This window comes from Pteronotus mesoamericanus, unplaced genomic scaffold (assembly GCF_021234165.1).
Source record: "Pteronotus mesoamericanus isolate MK-2021 breed Mesoamerican mustached bat unplaced genomic scaffold, CSHL_Meso_final contig_116, whole genome shotgun sequence".
NCBI lineage: Eukaryota > Metazoa > Chordata > Mammalia > Chiroptera > Mormoopidae > Pteronotus > Pteronotus mesoamericanus.
Window position 1 is genome coordinate 10,884,076 of NW_026555027.1, and position 15,407 is coordinate 10,899,482.

Sequence of the window (15,407 nt, forward strand, 5' to 3'; positions counted from 1 at the left end):
CTTTCAGATGTGAGCTGGGTGGGCCTGCATTACTGATGTCTGGCACTTCTGGGACTGCAACTTCGCTCAGACAATGAGTGAGGACTTGTTAAAACACAGAAATGTAAGCTGCAAACTCCCTCAGAGTATGTTGGTAGATGACAGTCTGCGACCATGAAAACAGATGATATCAAAGAATTTACATAGGAGGAAACAGCCTATCATTTTGAAAACTGGGGGAGATCTCCTTAGACATTCAATGTTTTATTTGCATGATTAATAATCACATTTCCAACAGTGCATCAAGCATCAAGAATAAGATTATTTTGAGTAAAAACAAAATCCTCTGGAGACACCCTCCCACTCTCAAGTGTGCAGCTCAAATGTCCACCATGTCCAGCAGTGCTGAGAGATGGAGCTCGGAGGCAACTTCCTCTTCTCTTGAACTTCGGATAAGTCTTTCCAGGTGCTTCAGCCGTTCAGTCAGAGATGTGCCTGTTGCCTCTGACAACTGTTGTTCCCCTGTCCTTTCATTCTATATAAATGAAAAAGAAACTAAAGGTAATTTTAGAATATCCATAAACCAAGATATATTCTCTTTAAAGGCACTAGATCAGGCTCATGTTAGAAATCTCTGGGGCATGATGGACTCAACAAACTCCCATCTTGGCATCTATCAAGTATCTTTCCAGGCCCTTCCAGCACATATACATACAGCTGGTATCAGCTGCACATGGAATGTTTCTCTGCTGACTCTATCATGAACAACTTTCAGTGTCAGTCATTTTCATAAAATATCATTCCAGGGGCCATCATAGTACTGTAATTGCTTAACCAGAATCCCATCTTTGGACATTGACTTTATTTCGACTTTTATGCAGTATAATTAATGCTACAGTGAATAAAAAATACATTAATTTTTTGTCATATGTAGTAATTTCTTTTCTCCCCCTCACCCAAGGATAAGTTTTTATTGATTTCAGAGAGGAAGAGAGAGAGAAACATCGATGTGAGAAACACTGATCAGTTGTCTCTCATAAATGACCCAACCAGGGATTGAACCCACAACCTGTACTATGTGTCCTGACTGGCAATCAAACCTGCAACCTTTTGGTGTATGGGGGCAAAACTCCAACCAACTGAGCCACTCAGCCAGGGCAATAATTTCTTTAGGGCAGAAAAATTGTCTATCAAACTGATAAATAGAAACAGTATGTCATCTTAGTTTGCTTTTCTCTCCTATTGAAGGACTTCCTAAAGCCGGTCCAGGAACATACTTTTTACCTGTCCAGCATTGACTCACTGTAATTAAAACACTGGTTTTGCTTCTTTTTCCACTGAAGAAAGGATGGTAAACTAGAAAGACCTTGAGCTTTAGAGCAAGTCAGGTCTGGCTTTGAAAAGCTCTGCCACTGACTAGCTGAACACACTTGGGTGAGGTCTTTGGCTTGTGTGAACTTAACTTCCTCAGGGAAAGATAATCCCAGAAAGGGAGGTCTGGGCGATGCCACACTTGGACATCCATAAACAGAAGACTGTCATCACATGTTACTCTCCTGAGCCCTTACTGCATGTCAGCACAGTGATAGGTTTTGTTCAGTTCTGAAGCTGTTTCAATTTTATTATTCATTCATTTCACAAGCAGAAACTCAGAATTAGTTGGACCTCTATAACTGACAGGTTAAGAAAAGCTAATTTAAGCTAATCATTTATTGGTCATCATAACATCATAACAATTAATCAATCATTGCTTTTATCCCAGCCATCTTCTCACCTGTGGACTAGTTGTTGTGGATGTTTTAATTACAGGTTCAATGGTCTGAGGCAGAGACACCAGAGTCTGAGGAAGGTAGAGGGGAAGGGAAGTTGAATCCGTAAATACTCCTGAGTCTTCACTCAACCACTGCTGAAGTTGATCTTCAAACCTGAAACATTTGAACATTAGGAAGTAAAAATTTAACTGTCATTCACTTTTACTCTCTCTATGTATATACATATACTTTTAATGGTTTAAAGCTTTGCTTTTTACTAAAGATAGAACTAAATTGTACATCAATTAAACAAAAACATACTTTTAAAAATTAGTATCTTTAATTTATAAACCCAATTTATACTTAATTAGAAAGGTGGCATTTATCCAAAATCAATTGTTTTTATATGTTACTTAACATTACTCATAATTCTCTCATTTGCTTCATTTTCTCTGGCTTATTTTGAATTTCTTAACTCTTGATGGATTATCCAAATGTATGGACTGCTGCTTAATAGTTTAAAATTAACTCAAAATAATATCCCACAGCCACCGAACATTCTAGAGCTATCCACTTCATACAAATGCCTTTTCAAGAAAGGCAATCTGATCCAGCTGCTTAAGGGATACAGACCTAGAAAAATCTTTTAGAAATGATTCATTCATTCACTCTTCCAGCACATATTCATCAAGACCCCAATAAATACTAGGCACCATTCTAGGTACCAGGGATACAGCACTGAAAACAGACAAGGAAAAAGTCTAAGCAGCTTATACTCAGAGGGACTAGACAAGGGACACATTACAAGGTAAATGTGGTCTGAAGATCAGAAAGACAAAGCAAAGACATGGAGACAGAGAGGGATGGGAGAAGGGCAAGGAGGGCCTTGCAAAGAAGTAAGACATTTGAGCACAGACTGGAAGTGAGTGCGAGGTGAGCCATGGGGATATCAGGGGGTGGCTGTGGAGTCCCAGACAAAAGGAACAAGGAGTGCAGAGGCCTGACTACATGCATGTGGAAGGAGCAGAGATCAGAAAGGAAATGGGAAGCAGAGCACATAAAGCTTTGCCCACCTCATAAGGATTTTGCCTTTGAATCAGAGTGAGAAGCCACTGGAAGGCTGTGAGCAAAGGAGTAATATGACCTCTGCATCACACTTGAAAGGCTCACATAGGGTCAACCGAGACTAGACTACAGCCCATGGCAAAAAATTGTTCAATTCCGAATATATTTTGAATAAAGCCAATAGGATTGGTGGATGGACTAGATGTGGAGGGATGATTCCAAGGCATTGAGCCTGGGCAGCCAGAAGGACGGATCTGCCTTCCACTGAGAAGACCACTGTTGGGGGGAAACTGAAAACTGGGTTTGGGATGTTAGTTTTGAGATGGCTATCAAGAAGCAGTAAGATACTCTAATCTTGAGTTCAGACAAAAACCCAAGGTTTGAGATATATATCTGGAGTTGTTGGAATATTTAGCAATCCATGAAACTGGAGTACAGATGTCACAGATGCAAGGTCCACAGAGTGAAGGAGTGGGCAGTTGGGGGAAGAGGTAGAACTAGCAGAAGTGGCCTAGGGAGTATGGCCAGAGGGGTAGGAGAGGGACCAAGGGCATCCTGGGAGCCAGGAAGAAGGGAGCAAAGGTGTAGAATGGTACTAGGGACTGTGATTCACGGTCAGTTCAGCTGTGTGGGGGCTGCTGTGATCCCAACTGAAGTGGACATGGGGGGCTGAAAGGGGCTACAGGAAAGACCGGAAAAGAGAACTAGAACTCCTCATTGTTTCTGAGGAGTTCACTGTACAAAGAGCAGAAACCCAAGGGTGGAGACTAGAGAGGGAAATGAGGCCAAGACAGGGAGAAATGTTGGAAGAATGACTTTCAAGCATGAAGCAGCTTAAGGACATCATGAGCAGAAGAAACGGGGCTTCACCTCTTGCTCTCCTCTTTCTCCAGTAGCAGACTGCTGGACAGACACTGGGCCAGGAGCTCCTGGGCAGGGGCTCCACGCATCAGATCCTCGGTGCTGGGAACCTGCCCCTCTCGGCCATGCTCTGAGCTCTTCTTCCCATTTAGGTGCACATGAAGAAATGGAGTGGCAAACTTGTTTGCAGAAAGATGAGTCTTTGTTCCCAAACTGTAAGTACATGTTTTGAAATGCTTATAGTCAGGAAAGAAGGAGAAAGGACTCCCCAAGCAGTAGATAGATGTGGGTGCAGACAGAGCCTGAGACCCACCCTTTCCTGCTCCCAGCTTCTGTCATGGTCAGCACTTCTGTCAGAGAGCTCAGAGGGAGGCCTTGGAGCATTCCTACTCTGAGCTTTACTTCCCATCCCTGGATTTTCAAGGTCTCTATTGCCCCTTATTACTAGCAAGGTTCTTATTTTTATAGTTAGCTGTTAAGTTCTTCTGGAACTAATATTTACAGAGATAGTGGAACAGTTTTCCTAAACAGATGCCAATGTCTGTTGACTAATGTCTCCCCACTAATTTGGCATGGTACTTTTGTCACATATAGTTGTGTCTGGACTTTTTATTCAGATCCACTCGCCTAATGTAACTTTACTATTATGTTTTGACATCAGGCAGAGCAGGCCTGCCTTGTTATTCTTTTTCAAAATATTCTCAACAATTGCTACACATTTCCTCATCCTAATAAATTTTATTACATATTTTTGGGTTTTGTTAGAAATGCCCTAACTTTATAGTACTGTGTTTCTCCCATCAGCAAGGGTAGCCTGCCCATTTACTCAGGTTTCCTTTGCACATTTAGGACCTCCGAGTTCCCTTGACAGGGGTTTAGCACCTCTTCTGGTCAGTCTATGTTCGTGTTACAGGTTTGTTGCTGCTATGAAAGAGGCTTTTTGTACATTGTAGGTTGATCTATCTAATCATCTTCCTGAACTCTGAATGATTCTAAAGGTTTGTTGATTACCTTGAACTGACAATTTTACTGTCTGGAAATGACAGTTTCTCCTTTCTTTCAATATTTATGCCTTCTGTATCCCTATACTGGGCAGGATTTCCAGGACAACAGTAAACAGCAGTGACATTAGGGGCAGCTCAGGCTGGTTTTGACTTCAATGTCTCTAACATTTTACCAACAAACTAATTTATTTGTTTTTGGCAGTTTTACGATAGATAGCCTTATCAAGCAAAAATAGTTTTTACCCAAGTTTGATAAGAAATTTTATCAGGAATGAGTATAAATTTTGGGGGACAGGAATAGATATAAATTCAGGAAAAGCATTTCAACAACTACTAAAATAATCACTTATTTTTCTATTATGGCACCAAATTACATGAATAGATTTCTCTTGTTGATACTGTTTATCCTGGGATAAAGCCTATCTGTGAAATTTTTTATGTATTGCAAGATTGCACATCCCAACATTTTATTTAGTGTATTTGAACCAGGTTTGTGAGATGTCAGCTTTCGTTTGTCTACACTCTCCCAGTTACATTATGATTTCAGAGTCAGTTTCATCTGATAAATAAAGTGAGATGCTTGCTGCTTTTTGGGGCCAAGAACAGTTTCTACTACATGGGAATGATCTGTTCTTCAAGTATGTCAGAATCTATCCACACCAGACTGGGTCCAATTCTGTGTATAGGATATGAATTTCTGTCTGTGTACCTTGGAAGAGAACAACACAGTTTGCTCTTTTGGGTAGAAGGATGACAGAAACACACACTGAACACAAATCTCACCACCCCTGACGCAGCTGGAGTTCCTTCTGTGTCTGCATTCTGGCTTGTTCCCACGACAAAGGAACATCATATATTTTCAAATGGTTTTTAAAGAAGTATACACATATCTGACCATCTTCACTCAGTGCCTCTGAGAATATACAAACAAATAAGAAAAAAATATCAGAAAAGCAATAGGTAAACATCTCACATTTGCTTATATTCACTGATTTAAGGACAAGCCCCTCTAATTAAAGTCAAATAATTACGTGACTCCCATTTGAGCCAAACGTGCTCCAACTGTCCATAGGTCATTCAAGGTTCAGAAAGGCTCATGCCCAGACTGTGGTTTGGTCAGTACAACTACTCATAGCTACAAAATTGACTCAAACTTAGAGCCAGCCTAGGGGGCCCGTTTCAGGGAGATGAGTTCTGTCTCTCCTGGAACTGTCTTGGTTCTTCCCAATGTTTACAAGTCCCCTCAAGTCACTGGCTTAAAGGAGGGAGTCCTAAGGAAAGAAAGATTGATGACCCACAGGAAAAGGAACAAACATCAAATAAACTTTCTTTGCTGAAAACGGTCAAGTTTCATGAGGATCTGGCCCCACAGAGATAGGCACTAACTACCTGATGTGACAGGAAGCCTGGGGGGGGTCCAGTCCCTCAGCTTGTGGTTGATGCACAAGGCAATGACATCATCCCAGGGAATCTCAGCAACAGAAGGCCCTGCCCCCAAGCCAGGGGAAGGGCTCTTGCTCTTCCACCTGCCATATGTTCTTCGGAGCAGGTTCTCCACCTGGGACTGGAGGACAGGCTGCGTCTGGCGAGAGCTGGGGATCTGGGAGGTATACTGGATGACCATGGAGCACACAGGAAGCCAGGGAGCTGGAGAGAAAGCACCTTGTAAGTCACGAGGTTTGGCCAAAGTACAGGTGGAAATCTACATGAAATATTCCTCATTCTATATTAATTTAGGAGAAGGTAACTGTGTTGTTGAGTCTGTATGCAATAAACCATAACTGTTCAGGCAAAAGCATCTCTTCCCCCGTGTCCCAAGAAGGGACCCAGTCTCCCTAGACAAAACTCACAACTAAGGGTCCTCCCTAGGGGCTCTGATTGTACAGACCCAGGAATCTGTACTTTAACAAAGACCCAAGTGAGGTTGGTACATGAGGTCTTGACTACTCTTAGGAAACCCTGATACAGCTCACAGCACACAGGGTTTGCACTATATACTTTGCTTTCCTTTGGGTTCTTTCAGTAATAAGCATCTGTTAGACCTACTGAAGACCACATTCTGCAATTCAGAAGGTCACCTGAGGCCTGTGTCCCATGTGGCCCAACGGCAACTGGCCCTGGGAGGGCCCCATGCTATGCCACATGAGGAGTAAACAGCCTCTTTCCCTTTTACCAGCATCAACAAGGGAAGGAGCAGTATCCATGACCAGCCCAGGGGACCTGATGAATTCAACAGAACAGCCCGAAGGCTTCAATTGGCGCAGACAGAGCCACAACAGAGGCTTAATAAAAGAAGGAACACTGGCTTTCAGTCAGCACTGAGTGCCGTGGCCCAAGCAGACCTGGTAGTGTGGGAACAGGACTGCACAGCCCCCATACTCTTTACCCCCATACCCCGAGGTGCAGGCAGGATGGGACCTGCCATCCGTTCAGAAACTCCAGGCCTTGGGTTTATTGCTCCCCCAACACCGTAGGCCACCTTCCTCCCAGGGGTGAGCTGACACCCACAGACTACTTTGGCGGTGGTAAAGCACCAACAGTCACTTTACAAAAATCCTAGCTCATTCTGACTCCTCAACCCAAAGGCAGGTGCAGGTGGGCGCAGAATGGGGAAAGGGGGCAGAGAGTGGAGGTTGTAAGAACCTCACACCAGTGCCCAATACCTGCCAGACTGTCACTGCAGTAAGAACAAAAACGGATGATCTCAGCTGCCTCTATGCTCATCCCCAGCCAGCACCCCTCACCACAAGCACTTACCCCCGGGGGGTGGAAGGTCCATCTGTGGAAGCTGAAAGCCCAGCACAGCCTGTTTCAGCCAGGCCAGGTGCTCCGGGGCATTCCAGTGAAGGTGAGGAAGCAGCTGGCTGCCCCCTGCCTCAGCAAACTCAGTGACAGGCCAAGACAGGTCACAGAGCTGCTCTGAGGACACCACAGAAGCCAGAAAGTATAGCACACTGTTGAACAACTCAATGATGGCACCAGGCTCCTGTGAGGCCAGGCCCCCCAGCCGCCTCTCTCTTCTGTCATGGAAAAATCGGCCACTAAACTCACGGCTAACACCATCTTCCACATATTGTATGAGGGTCTGGCAGGAAAGGTCAAGGGCACAGGGGCAGTGGGAGACCAGCCACTGCACAGCCTGAGAAACCTGAGAAGCAAAGAGAGTTGGAAAAGATTTGGTTAAACAAGTCATGAGGTTTTTCAGAAAGAGCTTCCTGAAGGTGACCCTACCCACAGCTGCCACAGCGGGTGCCACCAGAGCGCCAGCTGCTCGACTGTGCTGGGAAGGGGAGCAAAAGCTTCTGCTGCAGTGGAGTTTGGCCTCCTAGGGCCCTGGAGACCTACACAGCAGGGATCCTAGGAGAGGGGTTCTGAGTCCCACCCTGCCCCAAGGTGGGGCTGCGGGATCACCCACTGGAAGGGCTCAGGCCTGAAGGAAGCCAGCCTTCCACATCTCTTCACCACAAACACAAGAAAACACATCTTCTAGTTCTTAGTAGGACTAACCTGGATGTTTTCACATCCTGTAGTTATCTTTCTTCCTATAGTTACTTTTTATTTAATTCCTGGCACTTCTTCCCTTCAGCACAGAATTTTTTTTTTAATCCTCTCCTGAGTATATGTTTATTGATTTTTTTTTTAGAGAGGAAGGGGAAGGGGGACAGGGAGGGAGAGAGCGAGATAGAGAGAGATCAATTTGTTGTTCCACTTATTTATGCACTCACTGGTTGATTCTTGTATGTGCTCTGACCGGGGATTGAATTTGCAGCCCTTTGGTGTACAGTACAACACTCCAACCAGCTGAGCCACCTGGCCAGGACCAGACTTCCTTTTTTTAAGGAAACTTCTCATAACTTCTGATAACATTTTTAAAGGAAACTTCTAATATTATTTCTTCATATAGTCCAAGAACAACCACGCTATAAAAATAATTTATGTATCTGACCTTCAGACATAGGACATGAATGGTCATATTTTAAATCCATAACTCTAATTCCTCTAAAAAAATTACATGAACAATTTTATTTTTTTCAGATAGCAGGACTATGGGAAAATTTTATCTTTTATTTTTATTTCTGCTTATATTTTTAAAAGGTTAACTTTCAAAAATAAAATTAAAAATGCAAGCAGCAATATAACTGAAATTCAAAATAGAGCGTTAAGGGAAAAACTGAAATACACAGTTGGACCTTTAAAAACGATGAAACTTTACCTTATTTGTGCCTTGTAAATCATTAATGGAATCAGGAATCTCAAGAACAGTATAATCTGAAATCAGCTTAGCTGAAACCAAATCCTGTAGCATCAGACCTTGAAAAGAAACAGATGGAAGTCACCTGTCTTCTGCTCAGTCTGCATATGAATGAATACATCTCACTTCACAGACCCCGCCCAGCCCTGCTCCCAGTCACCATAGTGGCTGCTGTCCCCTGACTCCCGACATCGCATTGCCAGCACTTCCTCAGACCCGGGGCTCGACCCATTTATTGAACATGCTGGTTCATAAACGAGACAGTCTTCACAAACCATCTTCCACTTCCTTTTCCATGGTGTCCCCTCCCAGGCTGGGCACGAGAACCACCAGTGGCAGCGCAGGCTGGAAGGGCTTGGCCTGTAGGAGCTGCTTGAGCTGCAACAGTGCGGACAGCCAGTACACGTCTTCCTCTGCCATGTCCTCGCCTTTCAATTTGGGAGAAAGCAGCAGCATGAGCCCACTGGCTCCCAGAAGCTCCTTCTGTGTCTCCACAGCATCAAGAGCACCATCACTCAGAGCACCGTGGGCTACCTAGAACAGGACCCAGACCATCAGGATAGATACACCAAGAGAAATCAACAGTAAACATCAGCCCCAGAGAGAGCTCAGCAAACTGCACTGCACTTTGGGCCAACCTCCCTCAATAAGGCCATGAATTAGAACCAGAAACAGCCAGGTCAACAGATAATTCAGCCTCCAGCTAGAATTGTGTTTGAGCACATTACTTTCATCTTAACAGTTACACTTAAACAGTCGTAAAAACTATTAAGCCCATAATGGTAAAAAGGGGGAAAAACAAGCCATCAGCAACCCATTTCTAGAAAATAGTGTGGAGATGGAGACAATCTCTGGGTTGGGGAAGCAGAGGAAGCTACACCTGAGGGGCTACAGACATGGTGTGAAAGGACCTAGGCTAGCTGAGCATGCAAAAGCCCACAGCATCTATGCTTTGTGGCACCAAGAGCCAGAGACCAGGTTCAGGACCTGAGGGGATGAGTCACAAACGGGGCAGTGGCCCTACAGGTCATTAAGGAAACTTCTGGTGAAACCCATCTGCAGGTGGCCTTTAAGTAAAACATGTATCCTAGGCAGGGGTCTGTCCCATCCTGAGAAGATCCAGATACAGAAGCATCCCCGGACACAGTGGAAGGTACTTGGCACTGGCTACCCCCGACCTTACACTGAGAGCACCAGCAGCTGCTGCAGGAGACACGATGAGGCCCGCCCAGAGAAACTGAACAGCCCAGGGAACAAATACGCAGGTCCTGACATTTAGAGGTCCCCCAGAAAAGGATGGCTGCCATTGTTACCCTCCACCCCACCCTAAATACAGAATTTGTGGCCAGCCTTTTAGGGCCTCACTCAGGTATATGGCAGACAGACTCAAACAAGCTGTCTGAGGAGAGCCTCCAACATAAGAGACTATAATTACAGAGAAAAAGAAACCCAAAGGGAACAGATAATGCATAGAACATAAGAAAACTTAGAAAAAATCCTAATTTCCTCAGAGACATTAGGTCATACATCCAAAAAATAGTTGCAAAGTGAAATATCAAATGAGGATAAGAAAAGGAAATGAATAATATATATGGAATAAAAATGTCGATAGGATATTTGAATATAAAGTCAAGGAAATCCTTCAGAACACAATATAAAAAAGCAGGATAGAAAGGATAAGAAGCTCACAGGACCACCTGAGGAGATCCAACATGTATATGTCTAACAGAGGTTGAGGAGAGAACAGGAAAAAAGAGAAGAAAAGCACATGTAAAAGATGCAAAAACATCCCAGATGCAAAACAAAAGCCTGCAGCCTGCAAGGACCTGCAAGCCCAGCACATTGAGTGCAGGAAGTCAGCACCAGGCACACCCAAATGGATTTTCAGAATCATGGGACAGAGAGCAAGCTTCTGAAGAGAAATAAAACCAGGCCACAGAAAAAGAAACAAGAATAATCTCAGACATCTCAACAGCAACACTGCATGCTAGGTGACAGGGAAGTAAAACTGAAAGGGAAATTACTATTCACTTCATTCTCAACCTACATGACCTAGGGCAATTTTAAGTTCTCTGAGCCCCAGTTTCCCATAAGTAAGAGTATCCATCCACAGGTGGCACAAAGGCACAAGGAATTTACCCAAGTCAGCAGTTACAGGTGGAGGAGCAGGACCCTATCAGTATGGAGGCCCAGTGGCAGCCACACCCTGGGACACCCTATCAGCCCACAGAGGAGCAAGAGAAGGCACTTTCTTAGAGGGAAGATAAGGAGAAGTGACAGAGCGTTTGGAAAACTCTACTAGAATATATACTGCCCATCTGGTGGCATATTTGGGTAAAAATTGAGAGAAACAGAGAAGACTACATAAGTGAAAAAACAAGGCAACTATTATTTGCAGAAAAAATAAGAAAATGTACTCACAGAACACTTGCTGGTTCTGGGATATAGCAGTCACATAGCCATCACATGACCCCACTAAATGAGGTAATATAACGTGGAATAACAAAAGAAACAAACTCCTATAACCAAACTTCAATTTGAAGAAGTTCTGAGGACAGAAGAGACATGAACTGGAGTGTCACATGCTGGTGACCAGGGCAAGCCATGAAGGGGATTTGGTTAGGAAGAAGAGAAGCCTGGGCAATATAAGCCTTCAAGTCAGTACATGGGGGAGAGCTGACTTTCACCAAGCCCTCCTCTGAGCATGCAGCCCAGCTAGTACTCAGGAGACTCTGGTCACCACATCATGAAAGGTACCATACCCAGGTTCAAAGTGCTGGCCAGAGCAGCAGCTATCAACACCAAGTCTGTTCAACACTGAAGCAAACACGTTCTGCCCTGCACTGCTGTCTTCCAAGTAAGTTAGATAAACATCTGGTTTTATTTCTGAACACATATACTTAAATCTAAAATTCATTTACACAGGTTTGAATCTAATGAGGAAACAACTTCTCATTTAAACAAAAATACCTCAGGGAATCAATTATGGTGAATATTGTAAAAACACCTACTTAAAAAAAAATAGAACTTGTAATGGAAAACTGAGGACAACCTGAATGCAAAGCAAAAACAACTAGCCTGAAATGTCCAATATTGAATCTACTTAGTAAATGAGATCAAGTTTAGTGAAGACCAAGTAGAATTAAAAACCATCAGTAATTTGCTAAGACCTGATGTATCAGGAGGCTATTTTAACAAATATGTCAGTAGTTAACCAACCATGTGAAATGTAACAGTCACTGTACTTTTGTGGAATGCTCTGTTTCTTCTCTCTCTTGGGTTAATTACCAGAGGCAGATATAGAGTTCAGAACTTCTGAATGATGTGCAGAAAAGCATAGGTTCATCTATACACTTGTCAGGATGGTTCTGAGTTTTCACTTAGTTCTCAAAGTGGTCTATCATCAGGGACAGTTAAAAGGCTCACTGTGCTCCTAGACTCTAGCCTGGTATCTCACACCAAACAGGAGTCCATGAGATGTCATCAAGACACAAGGAGGAACAGATATGACACTTATTTCTGAGCCTCCCACATTCTTTCAAAATCACTTCAGGCATTTATAATTCTAGTGATGTTTGGGAGTCAGTGAAAATAAGAAAATCACAGAAGTAAATACACAAAGTGATTGTCACTCACCTTTATACACACATTGACAAAAACTGTCTGATTCCCTTTGCTGCTGAGCGCGTTAAACAGCGTGAGTGTCTGAATCCCACCTGCATCACTGCATGTGTCAGCCGAGCTATCACCTCCCATGAACTTGACTTTTAACCAATTTGCTAGAATTCTGTTAATAAAAAAAAAAACAACACTTGAAGAATCCAATTCTAAATCTAAACTATAAAGATTTTCAGGAAAAGAAGTTGGAGAAATATCACACAGATGTAGGTCCATAGATATAAATTTTAGTATAAAATTGATCTGAACAAAATTCTACTGGGTTCTTTATTTGGGTGAGAGAAGAGGGCGCTCATGGAACTGATTCATTTTAATGTGATTTAAGATTCTAAAGCACTAAGAAAAGACTTTGAGCAATAGAAAAGATCCTTAAAATTTAAAATACAAGTGTTTTATAGTTTCAAATTTCTCAGTCACGAGACCTTAAGGATTCTTGGGACATACATTTCCTAATGCATGAGCAAATCAAAAGACAGCTATTTTAAGAAATGAATCATTTAAATACTTTTTAAACACCACAAATTCTCATCTTTGCTCAGCTATCTTGGCCTACCTGTGTTCCTACTTAAAAAGCAATGTGTTCAGAACTTAATATCTATATATATTGCTGATAGGAAGTAAAAGTATACAGCAACTATGGAAAACAGTTCAGCAAATATTCAAAGACTTAACCACAGAGTTACCACATAACCTAGCAATTAACCTAGGTATATAACCAAGAGACTTATTAATATATGGCCACAAAAACACTTAACACAAAAATGAAAACAACCCAAATATGCCCATCAACTAACGAACAAATAAAATGTGATACATATTCATTCCATGGAATGTTATACAGCCACACACACTCAAAAAGGACTGATACATTCACTATAACATGAATGAACCTCGTAAACATTTTGTTGAGTGAAAGAAGCCAGTCATAAATACCACATGCTGTATGATTCCATTTATACGGGATGTCCAGAACAGGCAAATGCACACAGAAAGCAGGTTAGTGGCTGCCAGGGACTGAAGGAAGGGAGCAATGGAGAGTCACTGCTAATAGATATGGAATTTCCTTTTAAGTGATGTTCTGGAATTAGATCACAGTGATGGCTGTACAGCTCTGTGAATATACTAAAAACCAGTGAAATGGACACTTTAAATGGGTGAAATTGATATGTGAATTATCTCTCAATAAAGCTGTTAAAAAATAAAAAGTAACATGTTTTACAGTTGCTTTAAAAGAATGGAAATGATTTGGTTATAAGAAATAATTTCCTGGATTTCTTTTTAAAAATGCAAGAGTTTTTTCCCTTAGGAAAAAAAAAAATGGAACTATAAGCAAACTGTACTCTGTTTCCCGGGACTCTAAAATGAAGCGGATTCTAACACACCTTAACATACTTTAAATGACAATCAACTCTGAAATGCATTTGGACAGACTATTGCCAAGTTTACAGAATAGAAATTTAAATAATCTGATGTGTCAACTTCAAATCACAAACAAAACAGACTGCAAATGTTAAGCACCAAAGCGTAAACCTACACACCAGTGTTCCCACCTTGCGTTAGGGGGACACACTGCTATGACACCCCAGCTGCCCCACGTTGCTCCACTGCCCAACACTCTCAGGAGAAGTCACTCCATCTCCCCAGGTGCTTTCTCAGTGTCAAACCCCTAGAGTGAAGCCCTGACCTGCCAGGACTCTCTGGGGACTGTTCTTCTCCACAGTCGGGCAACACCAACACCAGCTTCCAAAACATGTGCTCCCTTCTACCAGGGAGGTGCTCAGCCACGAGGGAAGGCAAGTCCAAAGGGGCCCATGCTGCATCACTGGAAGGAACAGAACACGGCAGGTGAGTTGATGGTTGGGCTCCAGGGAAGAAGCAGCATGCACAGTGGGGACATGACAGACCTCAGCAGCTGCTGGTAGAAGTGCTGAACCTTCAACTGGTGCGCGGTCTTGTTCCTGAGCCACCTCAGCCTACGAAGAAAGGGAGAACAACACTGTGTCTACACAAGGCCAGCAAAGTGCCCATGGAAGGAACCCGATAAGGACTTACTAATGTTTTCTGTAAAAAGTAGCTAGTTAGTAAGTATTTCCAGGTGGGAAATACTTAGGAGATTTATTTACTTAGGAGAAATACTTAGAAGAAAAAGGAAACTTTTTCTGATACTGAAGGACGTGTTCATTCCACATATATCAAGCAGTATCTATCATGTGCCAGTCATGAGGGATAGTGGTAAACATAAAATTCCTGCTGTCATGGGGAGAGACACGCCTCTGCAAGAGGATGGCATGGTAGGTGTGTGGGCGTGCTGGAGTCTCACAGAGAGTGGTCAGAGAAGTGATATGCGAGCAAAGGCCTAAAGGAAATAAGGGGAAAGAGCATGACAATTTCTGGGGGGACAGGGAGAAGGGATGGCCATGAGAAGGCAGGAGTGGGTCTGTGTACAGAGCATGAGCACGGGGAGAGCAGTGGGGGGCGGGGGGAGGGTGGCAAGGGCTGCCATGCAAGGACTCAAGAGAGCCGCAAACAGACTTCAACTAGAGACATAAGGTGACCTGACTCAACAGTGGTGGTGAGGACACCAGGGTGTAGGGGTCAAGAATGGAAGCCGTCAGGCAGACAGGCTGGCAGCAGAGGTGGTGAAGGCAGTGCTCCATGATGATGGGTCTGAGTTCAGGTGCATGACCTAAGCCCAGGGAGGACAGGCTGGCATCCTGTGAGCCAGGGAAGGCCCTGAGTGGGGCAGGCTGGGTGAGGATTAGGTTCTCACGCTGGGCTGGGAACTGGATACAGGAGTCTGGGGTACAGGATACAGGC

General features: G+C 43.4%; 1 protein-coding gene across 1 annotated transcript in view; it reads right to left on the bottom strand.

The window, feature by feature from the left end:
• Nucleotides 1-255: 255 nt before the first annotated feature.
• MCM3AP (minichromosome maintenance complex component 3 associated protein) overlaps nucleotides 256-15,407 on the bottom strand; it is a 42,307-nt gene continuing 27,155 nt past the window's right edge. The window contains exons 19-29 of the mRNA XM_054579324.1: nucleotides 14,495-14,563; nucleotides 14,275-14,412; nucleotides 12,549-12,699; nucleotides 9,188-9,446; nucleotides 8,874-8,971; nucleotides 7,418-7,808; nucleotides 6,050-6,307; nucleotides 5,444-5,573; nucleotides 3,666-3,869; nucleotides 1,754-1,904; nucleotides 256-514 (exon numbers count right to left, since the gene is read on the bottom strand). Coding sequence (XP_054435299.1) covers nucleotides 359-514; nucleotides 1,754-1,904; nucleotides 3,666-3,869; nucleotides 5,444-5,573; nucleotides 6,050-6,307; nucleotides 7,418-7,808; nucleotides 8,874-8,971; nucleotides 9,188-9,446; nucleotides 12,549-12,699; nucleotides 14,275-14,412; nucleotides 14,495-14,563 — 2,005 coding nt within the window. The 3' untranslated portion in view covers nucleotides 256-358. The remainder of the gene's footprint in view (nucleotides 515-1,753; nucleotides 1,905-3,665; nucleotides 3,870-5,443; nucleotides 5,574-6,049; nucleotides 6,308-7,417; nucleotides 7,809-8,873; nucleotides 8,972-9,187; nucleotides 9,447-12,548; nucleotides 12,700-14,274; nucleotides 14,413-14,494; nucleotides 14,564-15,407) is intronic.